The 12,809-nt window shown below is 67.2% G+C and overlaps 7 protein-coding genes across 7 annotated transcripts; 2 read left to right on the top strand and 5 right to left on the bottom strand.

Moving 5' to 3' along the window:
- Positions 1 to 67: 67 nt before the first annotated feature.
- Positions 68 to 694, bottom strand: FA09DRAFT_295816 (HIT-like protein; the record flags this gene model as incomplete). The annotated part of the gene is made up of 3 exons (XM_025740138.1): positions 68 to 222; positions 277 to 474; positions 529 to 694. The coding sequence occupies 3 exons, from the start codon at positions 692 to 694 to the stop codon at positions 68 to 70; spliced, it is 519 nt and encodes a 172-aa protein (XP_025599364.1).
- A 424-nt stretch (positions 695 to 1,118) lies between these two features.
- On the top strand, positions 1,119 to 3,622 carry FA09DRAFT_329038 (acyl-CoA oxidase). The gene is made up of 7 exons (XM_025742008.1): positions 1,119 to 1,417; positions 1,471 to 1,540; positions 1,593 to 1,719; positions 1,773 to 2,032; positions 2,083 to 2,661; positions 2,714 to 3,323; positions 3,375 to 3,622. The coding sequence occupies exons 1-7, from the start codon at positions 1,146 to 1,148 to the stop codon at positions 3,575 to 3,577; spliced, it is 2,121 nt and encodes a 706-aa protein (XP_025599365.1). The 5' UTR covers positions 1,119 to 1,145; the 3' UTR covers positions 3,578 to 3,622.
- A 32-nt stretch (positions 3,623 to 3,654) lies between these two features.
- FA09DRAFT_295908 (kinase-like protein) lies at positions 3,655 to 5,381 on the bottom strand (the record flags this gene model as incomplete). The annotated part of the gene is made up of 6 exons (XM_025740146.1): positions 3,655 to 3,912; positions 3,969 to 4,048; positions 4,124 to 4,454; positions 4,503 to 4,647; positions 4,705 to 4,932; positions 4,984 to 5,381. The coding sequence occupies 6 exons, from the start codon at positions 5,379 to 5,381 to the stop codon at positions 3,655 to 3,657; spliced, it is 1,440 nt and encodes a 479-aa protein (XP_025599366.1).
- A 422-nt stretch (positions 5,382 to 5,803) lies between these two features.
- FA09DRAFT_329040 (hypothetical protein) lies at positions 5,804 to 6,775 on the top strand (the record flags this gene model as incomplete). The annotated part of the gene is made up of 2 exons (XM_025742009.1): positions 5,804 to 5,914; positions 6,257 to 6,775. Coding segments are annotated over 2 exons (198 nt in total), but the record flags the coding sequence as incomplete, so codon positions are not given.
- Positions 6,776 to 8,744: 1,969 nt separating this feature from the next.
- On the bottom strand, positions 8,745 to 9,675 carry FA09DRAFT_241557 (hypothetical protein). The gene has a single exon (XM_025739640.1). The coding sequence runs from the start codon at positions 9,387 to 9,389 to the stop codon at positions 8,784 to 8,786; it is 606 nt and encodes a 201-aa protein (XP_025599368.1). The 5' UTR covers positions 9,390 to 9,675; the 3' UTR covers positions 8,745 to 8,783.
- Positions 9,676 to 10,056: 381 nt separating this feature from the next.
- On the bottom strand, positions 10,057 to 11,133 carry FA09DRAFT_359698 (hypothetical protein; the record flags this gene model as incomplete). The annotated part of the gene is made up of 5 exons (XM_025745151.1): positions 10,844 to 11,133; positions 10,551 to 10,794; positions 10,305 to 10,441; positions 10,242 to 10,252; positions 10,057 to 10,189 (listed from the first exon to the last, which is right to left on the bottom strand). Exons 1-5 carry the CDS (start codon positions 11,075 to 11,077, stop codon positions 10,057 to 10,059), a joined length of 759 nt encoding a protein of 252 aa, XP_025599369.1. The 5' UTR covers positions 11,078 to 11,133.
- A 353-nt stretch (positions 11,134 to 11,486) lies between these two features.
- On the bottom strand, positions 11,487 to 12,767 carry FA09DRAFT_329043 (hypothetical protein). The gene is made up of 3 exons (XM_025742010.1): positions 12,662 to 12,767; positions 12,498 to 12,595; positions 11,487 to 12,446 (listed from the first exon to the last, which is right to left on the bottom strand). Exon 3 carries the CDS (start codon positions 12,391 to 12,393, stop codon positions 11,875 to 11,877), a length of 519 nt encoding a protein of 172 aa, XP_025599370.1. The 5' UTR covers positions 12,394 to 12,446; positions 12,498 to 12,595; positions 12,662 to 12,767; the 3' UTR covers positions 11,487 to 11,874.
- Positions 12,768 to 12,809: the final 42 nt, after the last annotated feature.

A 12,809-nucleotide genomic window follows, 5' to 3' on the forward strand; every position in this document is an offset into this window, starting at 1 on the left:
CGGGAGGAGTCGGTGACACGCCGAGCTATTCCTTGACTTTAGAGCTTCAGCTTCTCCATCGCCGCCTTCATCTCGCCGTGCAGCTGCGTCGAGGGTCAGCCGAGGTGTCCCATGTGCAGTCGCCGCGCCAGCTCACCTTCTGCAGCTCCTCCCTCTCGGGCTGCGTGGCGGGCCACTCGATGATGAGGCCCTCCTTTGGCGACGTCTTGGGGATCATGTGGACTACAGCGCGAGATCAGCCACCATCGGGCCTCACACAAGGCCTTGTCTGCTCACAGTGCACGTGGTCGACCTGCTGGTGCGCGCCACGCCCGTTGTTCTGCAGGATGTTGTACTCGTCTGCGCCGCTGGCGAGGGCCAGACGCTTGGCGACGGGCAGCAGGCGGCCGAGGTGCTCGTCGGGCAGCTCGTGCAGCTTGGCTGCGTGGTACTTGGGGATGACGAGGGCGTGACGCTTGGCGATCGGCCCAATGTCTGGAGAGCGCATGTGAGGAGCAGAGCTGGTGCAGCGAAATGAGGCGGACTCACCGAGGAAGGCCAGCACCTCGTCGTCTTCGTACAGCTTCATCGACGGGATCTGTCCGGCGATGATCTTGCAGAAGATGCTGCGAGCGGCAAGCTTCAGCCAAGAATACACATGCGTGCACAGTACTGCTGCGACGAGCGCCAGCTTTCTGCACGCAGCCGCCTCCATCGGTCCCGGCGCATGCAGATGCGTTGCCCTTCCCGCAGCCTCTGCTCGCCAGACACGCACCAGTTGGCATCGGTCTTGGTAGCCATCTTTGCGGCTTGGCGGATGAGCGAGGGGAACGTGGTGGGCGAGAGTGGTGGGGAGAGTGGTGGGGTGCGAGGATGTGCAGCAGGTGCAGAGAGGGATGCGGGTGCGGTTGGTGGAGGAGAAGGAAGCTGGGGGCGGGGTGTCGTACGAGCGGAGAGGCCGAGCGGGAGAATGCACGGGCCGCCCGCCAAGGTGGAGTGGAGCGGCGCCTCGGCCACGTGGCGCGGCTGCTCCCACGCCTTCCTTGCCGGTTCGGCAGCGCGCCGGGCCCGGTGCGGGGAAGGCCGCAAGAAGCCGGCGGCTCGGCAGCCTCTAGGCCGAGCTCTGCACCCTGCCCAGCCACCACCCTTCCATCTATACCCTCAACATGTCCGCCGCTGATCTCACACCCGAAGCACGCCAGCCGCTCGACCTCGCCGCCGAGCGGGCGCGCAGCCGCCTCGACGCCGGAGCGCTGGCCGCCGTCTTTGCCGGCGGTGCGGCGGCGCGCGACCGTGCCCGCTGGCTCCTCTCGCTGCTGCGCGATGATCCCGCTGCTGCCTTTGACAAGCAGCAGCGCGCCTTTCAGGGGCGGTACGAGCGCTTCATGCACGGTCAGCAGCTGGCGGCCAAGTACTTCGAGCTGCGCAACCGGCATGGGTGAGTTGGCGTGCCGCGGCGTGGCAGACTGCTCTGCTGACCGCCACACGCAGCCTCGCAAAGGAGGACCGCGACCGCCTGCGCCTCTACCTCGACGAGTACATCTCGCTGCAGGTGCACGAGGTGCGTGTGGGATACATGCGCCACCCTCTGCATGCGCTCACAGCCCGACCAGTCCATGGGCCAGCCGACGATCCAGTCGCAGGCCAGCGAGGCGCAGTGGCGTCGCTGGGGCAAGCACATCGAGTCGGGCCGCTGGCTGACGTGCTACGCCCAGACGGAGCTCGCACACGGATCCAACCGTGCGTAGCGCTACAGCTAGCTACATTTGCAGCACAGCTCACCCGCGCCACAGTGTCCGGCCTGCGCACCACCGCCACGTACGACACGTACAGCAACAAGTGGGAGATCCATACGCCTGAGCCGTCGGCGGGCAAGACGTGGATCGGCGGCTCAGGCAGCTCGGCTACGCACGCCGTCGTGATGGCGCAGATGTGCATCGGCGGCAAGCAGCTCGGCATGCATCCCTTCCTTGTGCCGCTGCGCGACCCCGACACGCACGAGCTGCTGCCGGGCGTCGAGGCATTCGACATGGGCCCGAAGGTTGGCGCGCCGGTGAGTATGAGAGCAGGCGGCAGCAGAGGCATGCCTGACGCATTCATCAGGCGATGGACAATGGCTACATCACCTTTACGCGCGTCAAGATCCCGCGCACCAATCTGCTCGACCGCTTCCAGGTGGTGCATCCGGATGGACGCTACGAGCAGCGCAACAAGGAAGGCAAGGCGCTGACTCGCGGCGGCATGACGCTCGTGCGTGTTGGCCTCGTCGAGATTGCCGCACACCACGCCGCTCGCGCTACGGTCATCGCAATGCGCTACGCCGTCGTACGTCGCCAGGGCTCTAGCTCGACCCTCGGCGGCCTCGAGCCGCAGATCATCGACTATGCGGGCCTGCAAGCGCGCCTCTTCGTCTGCCTCACCACGTCGTGGGCGCTGACGCTGACGGGACAGCACATGCGACGCGTCTACAACGACTTGCAGGCCGAGCTGCAGGCAGGCCAGTCGAGCGGCCTCCTCGGCATCGTGCACGGCATGACGAGCATCCTCAAGGCCTGCGCCACGCAGGAGGGCCTCGCGGTCGTCGAGACGGCGCGACGCAGCATGGGCGGGCACGGGTACTCGGCGGCCAGCGGCCTGGCGGATCTGGAGCGCAACCAGCCGACGGCGAATCTGACGTACGAGGTGTGTCGCTGCGTTCGCGGCAGGGACGGGCGCTGCTGACATGCACTTGCAGGGCGACAACAACATGCTGCTCGGCGGACCGGCCGCAAACTTCCTCGTCAAGTCGCTGCGCTCTGGCGGCTTGCCCAGCCGCGCCGAGTTCGCTTTTCTGCGCTCGCAGGGCGCCTCGCCGTGTGCTAGCAAGACGTCGGAAGACTTTCTGCGGCCAGACGTCCAGGCTGCGCTGCTAGCCCACCGAGCCTCACGCCTCGTGCGTGCCCTTGATGCGCTGCGAGCGGCGCCAGCACACGAAGGCACGGCATACCTCGACGCTGCCCTCTCTGCGCGAGCATCGCGCGCGGCCGGCAGCGTGCTGATCGCGCATGCCTTTGCCGGACGCATCGCAGCGCTGCGCAGCGGGCAAGCAGGCGACGTCGGAGTGCCGCTGTCGCCGGAGCTGCTCGATGCGCTGCAGCGCATGTGCGCCTTCTACACGCTCGAGGTGTGCGTGCTGCGCGAGCTTGGCGACTACACCGAGGACGGCCATCTCAACGCTCAGCAGGCCGATGCCATCCGCGCCGCTGTCGCTGGTCTAGCCAGCGCGATCCGACAAGACGCCCTGGCGCTCGCCGAAGCAGCCGACATGGACGACTGGTACCTCGGCTCGCCGCTTGGACACTCCGGTGAGTCGTGCTGCGCCCACGATCGCTTCCTCCCTGCTGACCGCGTCTCAGACGGACGCGCGTACGACCGCATGATCGCCTGGATGCGCCTCGAGCCGCTCAACCAGCAGGGCGACGCCGGCGGGCGCGACGCACGCGGCGTGCTCAAGGGCTTCCGTGAAGGCATCGGGCGCCTCACGCACGGCGAGGTGGAGCAGTGGAATGAGGCCGAGGCGGTCAAGCAGACGCAGCTGCGCCGCGAGGCCAAGCTGTAGGTGCTGGAGCTGTGGTATTGCATGAGTATGAGATGCGAGACAGGCCGAGTGCGGTGAAAGGAAGTCAGTGAGGGGCGTCAAGCCTTGCCCTCGGCGCGCGCCTGCTGCGCCTCGAGCTTGGCGACGCGCTGCCGGGCCTCCTTGGCCTGGCGTGCCTGGATCGGCCGCATGGGCGCAGTGTTGATGTTCTTCGACGGCAGCTTGTGCGCGGGCGTGTCGGCGAGATAGCCGCCGCTCTTGGCGCGCTCGTACACGTCGGCGTCCCACTTGCGCACCCACGGGTGCTGCATGACGCGGTCCAACGGCAGCCGCTCTTTGGGGTTGATTTGCAACAGCTGGGAGGGGTGTCAGCGGCAAGCGTCGCGAGACGCATCGCGAGTGGCGGGCTCACTCTGTTGACGAGGTCCGCGGCAGAGGGCTGGAAGTGCGACGGGAACTCGTAGTCACCCTTGCGGATGCGCCCGCGCGTGTCTGCCCAGCAGCGTGTCAGTGGACGTGCAGGGCACATGCCTCCAGGCCACTTACAGGAGTTTGGCGGAAAGCCACGCGCCGCCTCCTGGTAGTCGCGGTTGGCGTTGAACGTGTCCTGGCTGTCAAACGGCGGCGTGCCCTCGAGCCACTCGAAGATGAGAATGCCAAAGGCCCACAGATCGACCTGATGGCCGTGCGGCACGTCCTCAATCATCTCGGGCGGCATGTAGTCGAGCGTGCCACATGCCGTGCGCCGATGGTCGCCCGGCGCGTGCACCGACCAGCCAAAGTCGGCAATCTTGAGCACGTCGTTGAGGCCCACGAGCAGGTTCTCGGGCTTGATGTCGCGGTGGATCACATGCTTGCTGTGCAGGTACGCCAGGCCGTCGGCCATCTGGCCCGTGAACTGCTGGATGTTAGTGCGAGCTGCGGCAGCGGCACGGGCTCGACTCACTCGACCTGCCTCGGCCTCTGTCCAGCGCCGGCCATCTAGCTTGCTCATTATTTTGTACATCTCGCCCTTGGCCGCGAACTCGAGCATGAGGAACACGCGGCCCTCGTCGTGGAAGTAGCCATAGAGGCGCAGCACGTTGGGATGCCTGCACAGCGCGTCAGCTTTTGCGCGACACGGCACTCTTCCATCCTTCACCACTCACCTCAAATTCATCTGGATCTCCACCTCGCGCCGGATCTGGCCCTGCACATTGTACATGACGCAGTCCTTCTTGTACAGCAGCTTGAGCGCACAGATGAAGCCGCCGCCATTGCCCTCGCGGTCTGCCTTGGTGCGGGCAATGTAGACGCGCCCAAACTTGCCCTTGCCCATCGCACGGCCCGTCTCGAACTGCGACAGCGTCCACACGCGCGTTGGCCGGTGCGCAGAGCTGCATGCCTGTCAGCACGCAGCGCTGCTGTGCCACCACGCTGCGACTCACCTCGTGCCCGAGTCTAGCGCCAGCAGCGCCGCGTCCTTGCCGCCAAAGTCGCCTGTTCGCCGCCCGCGCCGCTCGTCGCGCTCCATGCCGCCGTCGTACTTGCCAATGTCGACGGCGCGCAGAGCGACCGAGCTGGCCGTCGGCGGCGCACGCGGCGGCGCAGCGCCCGAGGCCGTCTTGTGCGGCGGCGCGCGCGCCTGGTTCGTCGATGGCCGCGCTGATGCCGGCGCCGAGCCGTTCTCAGACGGCAGCGCACTGCCTGCCCGCGATGGCGCGCGGCTGTTGGCGCTCAGAGCATCGAGCGACGGCTTGCGCGCCAGATGCGCGCCGGCGACGGGCGGGCGCGACGACGAGGCGGCGCCGGGCGCCTGCAGCGGCTGCACCTGCAGCGCACCCATGGCCAGGCGTACTTGCGTCGGCTGTGCGCTGCTGCTGCCCCCCGGCTTGCCGAGGTCAAGGCGGGCGGCGGCGCTGCTGAGGTTCTCGATGTCGGCGGGCATGGTGGTTGTGGGTGGAGGGAAGACGGAGGCCAGCTGCAGCGACAGAACAACACAAGCGCACTCCACCCGCTCCCACGCCCTCCGCGCGCGTCACGTCACGTGCCGGTGCGCCTGGCGCCCGGCGCCCGTCGCGCCGCCCAGGCCACTCGGCTCCACCTGCGCCGAGGTTCCCGCCCACCACACCACCCATCTCATCTGCATCATGGCCGGCGGTCACTCCCCCTTCAAGACGGACCCCGCCATCGAGCGGTGGTCGACGATGGTGCGTCGCGCTACGCTGCGCTGTGCTGCCGCCTGCTGACGGCGCCGTGATTCTCCAGCACGCGACGATGTACCAGCGCTTCCGCCTGACGCCGCGCAACGCTCGCGCCGCCATCATCTTCGGCGGCATCATTCCGTACGCTGCCTACCAGCTCTGCCTCTTCACGGATGTGAGTCACAGCAGATGAGGGGCATGTGCTGCGGGAAGACGCCGCGGTCGGACAGGTGCCTGGAGGAGGCGCGGAAGGGCACGGGTGCGGCGGGGAGGCGCAACGTAGAGACAAGGCATGCTAGGCAATGAGGCGCATCTGCGGCATCATGAGGCCTGCACCAGCACTGCATGATCTCGCGATGGTCCGACGCGGCCTTTGCGGCGTCGTGAAGGCGCCTTGGAGCAGTGTCTTGGCTGCGCACTGCACGCCCCACCAGCCTTCAAGCCTGGAGGGCGCCCTTGCGCTGTTGCACCAATGTGCAGGCGCTCATCTGCCTATGCTGACGCGTCTGACACACAGGACCGCTGGGCGCTGCGGGCAAAGGGCCGCAACGAGTCGCTGCTGCGCGTGCCGCCGCCGGCGCCGGCTGGCGAGGAGGAGGACTAGGGCTAGGCTAGCAATTCAGGGCTTGAGATCGAAGTGCGGCAGTACAGCGGCGAGGAAGATGCATGCAAGGCTGCGGATGAGACGAGACGAAGAAGCCAAGATGAGTCCGTCGAGTGCGGGCCCTGGTGCGCCGGACTTTGCCAGCGGTGTCGTGACAGGAGGCATAGTCCTGCTGCGCCGTGTCGACTCGCACCTGCTCTCGCTGCCCTTGCTAGCTGTGTAGTGCGCCGCGCCTCACTCCGTTGGCGATGCTCTGGTGCTGCCGCCTCAATCTACAACCCGAGCGGTACGAGCCATCGCGCACGATGGCTGCACGTCTACCGCAGAGACTGTACCGTCATGCATCGCGCGAGAGCCGGGCCCGTCGTTCGATGAGCGGTCGCAATGTGGCGCAGATCACGTCGTGCTCTCGTAGCAAGGCCGAGTGAGACAGATTACGTTGCGTGCTGTCGTCGTTTCCGAGCCCGAGCGTGTCGCTGCTCGCTGAGCTGTCGTGCGAGTCCGGCCGGCCCTTGCGTGAGATCGGGCCGGCGACAGCTATCAAACTGCCGCATCACGCACCTCGGAGCGCCGGCGCTGCCGAGTCAACAGGCTCAGCGCTGAACTGCTTCAGACACACCCGACAATCCTGCTCTGCACAGCCACATGTCCAGCGAGCCAGGACTCGAGCGTCACGAGCCTCGCATGACACATGTGGGAAGTGGGGCCTCTGCAGGCGTGAGAGCCCCGCTGTTCAGCAGCCAGGCCTCATCCAAGCGTGGTGCGGGGCAGAACGGGCTGTGCTGGAGCTAGCGAGCTGGGAGCAAGCGCTCGGGACCGGGCCACTCCGATGGTGCAAGCGTGAGAGCCTAGCGTGCAACGGCTTGTCGCACGGGTGCCTGAATGGCGGCGAGAGAGACGCGCTCGCCGGCAGCGATGACGAGGACGAGCAAGCAATCGTGAGCAGCAGCAGCAGCAGCGGCGACTGAGGACCATTCGAACCCATCGTGCCCGTGAGCCATTGTCGAGGTCGACATCAAGCATCTGCGAGCCTCACACGTGCGCAAGAGGCGAATGCAAGAGATCAGCGAGTTGCAGAGGGTCCCGCGGATAGCCAGGGATGTGCCGCAGATGCGCCGTGCTGGCCGCCGGCCGGCCCAGAAAGCCGCCAGCCGGTTCAAAGCTGCGAGTGGGAGCGTGCGGAGATCACGACTGCACCCGCTGCGATGCTGCGTGACTCGAGCCACAGCGGATGGCGAGAGCACCACGCGGTGTCGAGCTGCTTGCGTTGGCCGTAGCTCGGCAGGCGGGCGCTGACGCTGAGCGGCTGCAGGCACCCCTCCGCAGCGGCAGCGCAGCAGCATGGCGGCTCGCCAAGGCCCGAGTAAAGCCAAAGCCGGGCAGCGCACGAGGGCGCAGCGGCAGCGCCAGCGTTGCGCCGCGGGGGCTCGTGGCCGGCGGCGCAGCGGCCGCTCAAGTCAGGCACGGGCACGAGAGGAGAGGCGCGCTGCCGCTCACACGCTCTCCTTCCGCGTACCGCCGGCGTCGTGCGGCGGGTGCGCTTTGGCCTCGCTCTCACAGCGAGGATCCGCGGCTGCGCTGATGCTGCCCTTGAGCGGGCTGCAGCGGCGCTGCGCTGCGTCGTCATGGGCCGCACAAGCGCAGCGTCCGGCTCCGGGCCAGCCGCACTGCGCCGCCCGGTCCTTGCCGCGGGCAGCGCGGGTCCAGCGCCGTCCACGCGTGCGTGCCCTCGCTCCTCCTCGCTGGCCCTTTGCCGTCCCCTCGCCGTGCGAGCAGATGCGTGCTATTTGCAGGTTTCGCATGTGGGGTCCTCGGAGCGGTGGCTTATCGCCCGGAGCGCAGAACATATAAGCTCGGCCCTTGGCGGAGCGGAGCGCTGGCCGGCGCGTCCTCCTCCTTCTCCACCCCATCCTCGCACCTCGGCTGCACCTGCGTGGGCTGCCACGACTCCTCCTCACCTTCGCGAACATGGCCGTCGCGTTCCGCCGCCGCATTCTGACGCTGCTCAGCATCGACTTGGTCTGCCTGCTGCTGGCCTTCTGTCTCTCCGCCGTGCTCGTCTCGCGCTGGGCCACCACCAGACAGGTCCTCGGCGCCTACGTCACCGCCGAGCGCGAGGCCGCCGCCTCGTCGCGGCGGGGTCCGTACGGAACATACACGATCCCCGATGTGTATGTCTCCGCGATCGTCACAGGAAGCGTGACGCGAACCTTCTCCGGCCGCGTCACGCTCTCGACGCTTTCAGGGACGCGCGAGGTGGCCTTTGCGACGGTGTCGAGTCTGCTTACGCAGACGTATCGCCAATACACCTTCGATACCGTGTTCACCGGATCTACCACGATCACGGGCTACCGCAACATTGACTCGCTGCTGTCGTCGTACACTGCCGAGTCGAGCCGCTACCAGGCATCCATCGACGCCGACCGCGCCGCCTCGTCGGTCATCGACGGCTTCTCGAGCCGCACGGCCGCGTCGAGGTCTGCTTCGGTTGCGTCGGTGCTGTCTGCGGCGCAAGCCACGGGCACGGCGTCGGCCTCCGGATTCCTCTCTGCTGCGAGCCGCACCGCATCGTCGTCTGCTGCGCCGGAACGCCGCATGGCCGCTCCAGCCGCGCCGACGGCTGCACTCGCAAGGCGCCAGCCAGCGCCTGCTCCGACTGCCGCACCACAGCTCGTCGCTCGGGCTGTGCAGCCGCAGAAGCGCGCCACAGTTGATGCCCGCGTGAGTGGCCGCCTTGCAACGCATGTCCGCGCCGATGCTGACACTGCTTGCAGCGAAACAGCTCGTCGCTGCTGCTCGCCCTCATCGTCATCATCATGATGCTCTTCTTCGCACGCTGCGGCCACGTGCTGTACATCATCTGCAAGCTGGCGCAGGACGCGACGCCGAGCAGCGAGGCAAAGGCGCTGCTGCGCAACCTCTCCCGCAAGCCCGTGCTCGGCCTGCTACTCGCCACGTGAGTAGTGTGTTCGTGCGAGCTGCGGCATGAGCTGACGCTGCGCAGCACCGCCGTTGGCGCCGCCTTTGTCGCCGTCTCGACGGTCATCTTCCTCGGCGGCAACTTTTCGGCCGTGTACGGGCGGGGCGTCGACGCAGGTGAGTCCAACGAGCAGCCGCCAACGAGCACAACTGATGGCTCGCTCTGCAGCGTGGTTCGTCTTCTGGATCGTGACGCTTCTGACGAGTCTTCTGTCCATCTTCGGCGCGTGGCAGCACATGCCCGTCGAGGATGCGCACTGGCTCGCACAGCCCGTCGGCGTCATCGACGGCCCGTCGACCGACGAGGTGCGCTTCCAGCTGCCCGCGCTCGACTCGCAGCCCAACACGGCCTACACCGAGCCGATGGGCGAGCACTCGCCCTTCCTGCCCTTCTCTGTGCCCGGCGTCGAGCGCGCCTCGGCACCGCCCACGCGTCGGCCTGTCAGCCTCGGCTCGCTGGAGCAGCAGGCGACGTATGTGCAGCCGCCAACGGAGCGCCGCACGTCGGGCGACCAGCCGCCGCCGGCGTACACGGCCCGCGCGACGCCCTGCAAGGAGCACTGCCCGCCCGGCCACACCTGCGTCTAACGTGTCCCCCCTTCCCGCCGCGATACCTCCGCTCTGTTACCCTGACGACCCTCTACCCTGTATCGTACGCCCTTGCCCCGCCTGACATGAGACGCTTGACATGAGACGCTCTGACATTTCGTTCCGGCCGGAGACTGCCGCGCCGCCTACTGGCTCTTCTTGGCCTGCTCCATAGGGCGCCGCGGGACCGGCGCCTGGATGTCGGCCAGCAGCAGCGTGGAGAAGTAGGCGATCGGCACGAGGAGGAAGACGACGACGAGGATGGCCAGAAGCAGGCCGCTGCGGAGAAGGAGTCAGCGGAATGTGTGGTGCGCGGCGCACAGCGACACACCTCGTGAGGAACTGCACAGGCGGGCGTCAGCAGAGGTCGTGCCTGATGCTGCGGCGCACTCACCTGGTAGCGGTGGAACAGGCCCGGCGGCAGGTCGCTGTCGCTCTTGGCCGCGCGCTTCGCCAGCCGGCTGGCCCGCGGTGCCGACGCCACGACGACGAGGTGGCGCGGGTTGGAGCTGGTGAACTGCGCAAGCACGTCTGGGGCGCAGCGCATCAGCTAAAGCGAGCGAGGGTGCGGCTCGGCGGCAGTGCACATGCGGCAGCATCTCTGCTACCATGCACATCCTGTAACGGGCACTAGACTCACCATCCTGCTCCTGGGCGGCCACGCTGATGCGCATCACCTGCTTCTGCTTCGCCTCCTCGCCCGCCAGCGTCCACGCGCCCTTGCGCTCCGCACCGCACGCCTTGAGGATGGCGCGTGCGATCTCGGCCGCCGACTGGCCCGGCGCCTCGTCGACATGGCCAAACGACAGCTGCGCCGGCGCACCCACGGCGCGCGCACGCAGCGGGTGCGAGCTGTGCATCGACGGGAACGTCTCGTGGTCGAGCTGCGCAGTGTCAGCCAATGCCATCTCTGCGCCCTCGCCGCACACTCACGTCCTGCACCTCGACGATCGCCACACCGTCGAGCCCACACAGCGCCGACAGGTCACGCGTCAGGCCCTTGGCGATTGCGCGCGGGTCGGCAGCAGGGCCGGCATGCTGGTGCGCGGCCGGGTCGAGCAGCGCCGAGGCGTGCGACGTCCACGCCAGCAGCGGCTTGGTGTCGACGAAGCCGTGCGCCGCGGGCAGCAGCGCCGAGAGCGAGAGAAGCGCGAGCGCGAGACGCATGCCGGGCTTGTGTGGAGGGTGGAGCTGCGATGAGAGGAGAGTGGTCGAGATGCGGGAGGAGGCGGGGAGGCGGCGCGGCGAGATGCGCACGCGCCGCCGCGCCGGCAAGCTGAGCTGGCTGTCGCTGGCGCCGCCGCCGTCACGTGCAGCCACCCGCACCGCGCGCGCGCCGCGCGAGCGACCCGCCTCTACCCTCCTGCCCCGATCGACCGGCAAGGCAATCGCAGATGCTCGAGCTGATGAGCATTAGACTGGCGAGCTCTCCGAATGACGCCACTGTGCGCCTCCGCTCGTCACAGCCTCAGTGCCTCCTGCGTTGTAGCAGTGCGGCGCGCGAGACAGCTCGTACGCCAACAAACGCGCTGCTCGGGGGTGTCGACGTTCAGCTGCCTCTGCTACTCCGCCACCACATCACAGATACGAAGCTTCGTTGTGGGAGTGACGAGGTGACACGATGTGATGATGGCTACAGGACAGACGACGGCGAGGTGTGGATGGACAGATGACGAGGTGACGCGGACGAAGGATCGGGCGGCGCAGTTGCGATGCGCGAAGAGGCGGCGACTTGGCCGGCTCGAGGTGAGGAGTGGTTATCCGACACGGCGCTTCTTCTCGGCCGCATGCTTCTCGCCGGCTGCGCGCTTGCCGGGCGCCTCGGCGGCTGCGTTGGCGTCGACCTGGCCTTCCAGCAGGCCATGCTTGGAGTCCTCCTCGTCGTCCTTCGCGGCTGCGAGACGCTCCTCCAGCGCGCAAGATTCGCTGAGAGCCTGCCCGATGTCTCGAGCAAGCAGAAGATACTAGGATCGCCTGGCCTCAGAGAAGATGTGCCCGCTGCTGAGCTTCTCCCTGGCCGCTGTGAGGCCAGGCTCGGGGACGTGCTCGAAGTCGAGCAGCTCGAGGGCAGCTAGCCTCGCGTTCTGGAGCCCCTTCGTTGACGCCATGTAGAGGGTGCGAAGTGCAGCTTGTCGCTCCTTCTGAGGAGCGTCGGCAGTCTCTGCCATCAGCTGGGTGAGAGCAGCGCGCTTCGTGGCGATGACGTGCTCAGCGAGTTGCTCGAATGCGCTCGGTGACACGAGTTGGGGCGGCTCGAATGCACCGACAATGTCCTCCTTGTGGGCATTGCGAGGAGCGTATGTGTTGAGGAGCTTCTTCACTGCTGCCTGAGCGCGGTCCCTCGCCTGCTGGCCCGTGATCCTCACATCTTCAGCCGCGGCGATGAGATCCACAGCAGCAGCCTGCTTGGTCTCGTGAGCGGCAAAGAAGGTTGTTCGCGCGGCGATGAGCCTGGCTGCGGCGGCGGCATGCTGAGCCTCCATGTTGATGGAGACAATGGTGATGAGAGCGGCGGTACGATGACGAGCTTGCAAAGCTGCGAGAGTGAGCATGCGAGTAACCTGAAAAGCCTCGATGCTTGACTTACAGTGCAAATGTGCCTTGCCTCACTCTGCTTGGCGGGACGAGCTCACGAGCTTAGCTGCGGAGCTTGAGGAAAGCCACTGTCTGATGCACGAACAGCGACTGCTCGTGGGATCGGGGTGAGCTTCGACTCGCGAACGGACTGACATGAGGTGCAGCGTGACTCACGGCGTGCGACTGATGCGTCACGGCTGCGGAGAGGCGCTTGAAATGCCGAGAGTGAGAGACTGGCGCCGACGATGACAGCGGATGATGGTGGCGCAGAGCAAAGCGCTGCGGCGGGGGCGATGAGGGCCCAGCACAGCGACGCGGCCTG

This window comes from Tilletiopsis washingtonensis, assembly GCF_003144115.1.
Source record: "Tilletiopsis washingtonensis strain MCA 4186 unplaced genomic scaffold FA09scaffold_7, whole genome shotgun sequence".
NCBI lineage: Eukaryota > Fungi > Basidiomycota > Exobasidiomycetes > Entylomatales > Tilletiopsis > Tilletiopsis washingtonensis.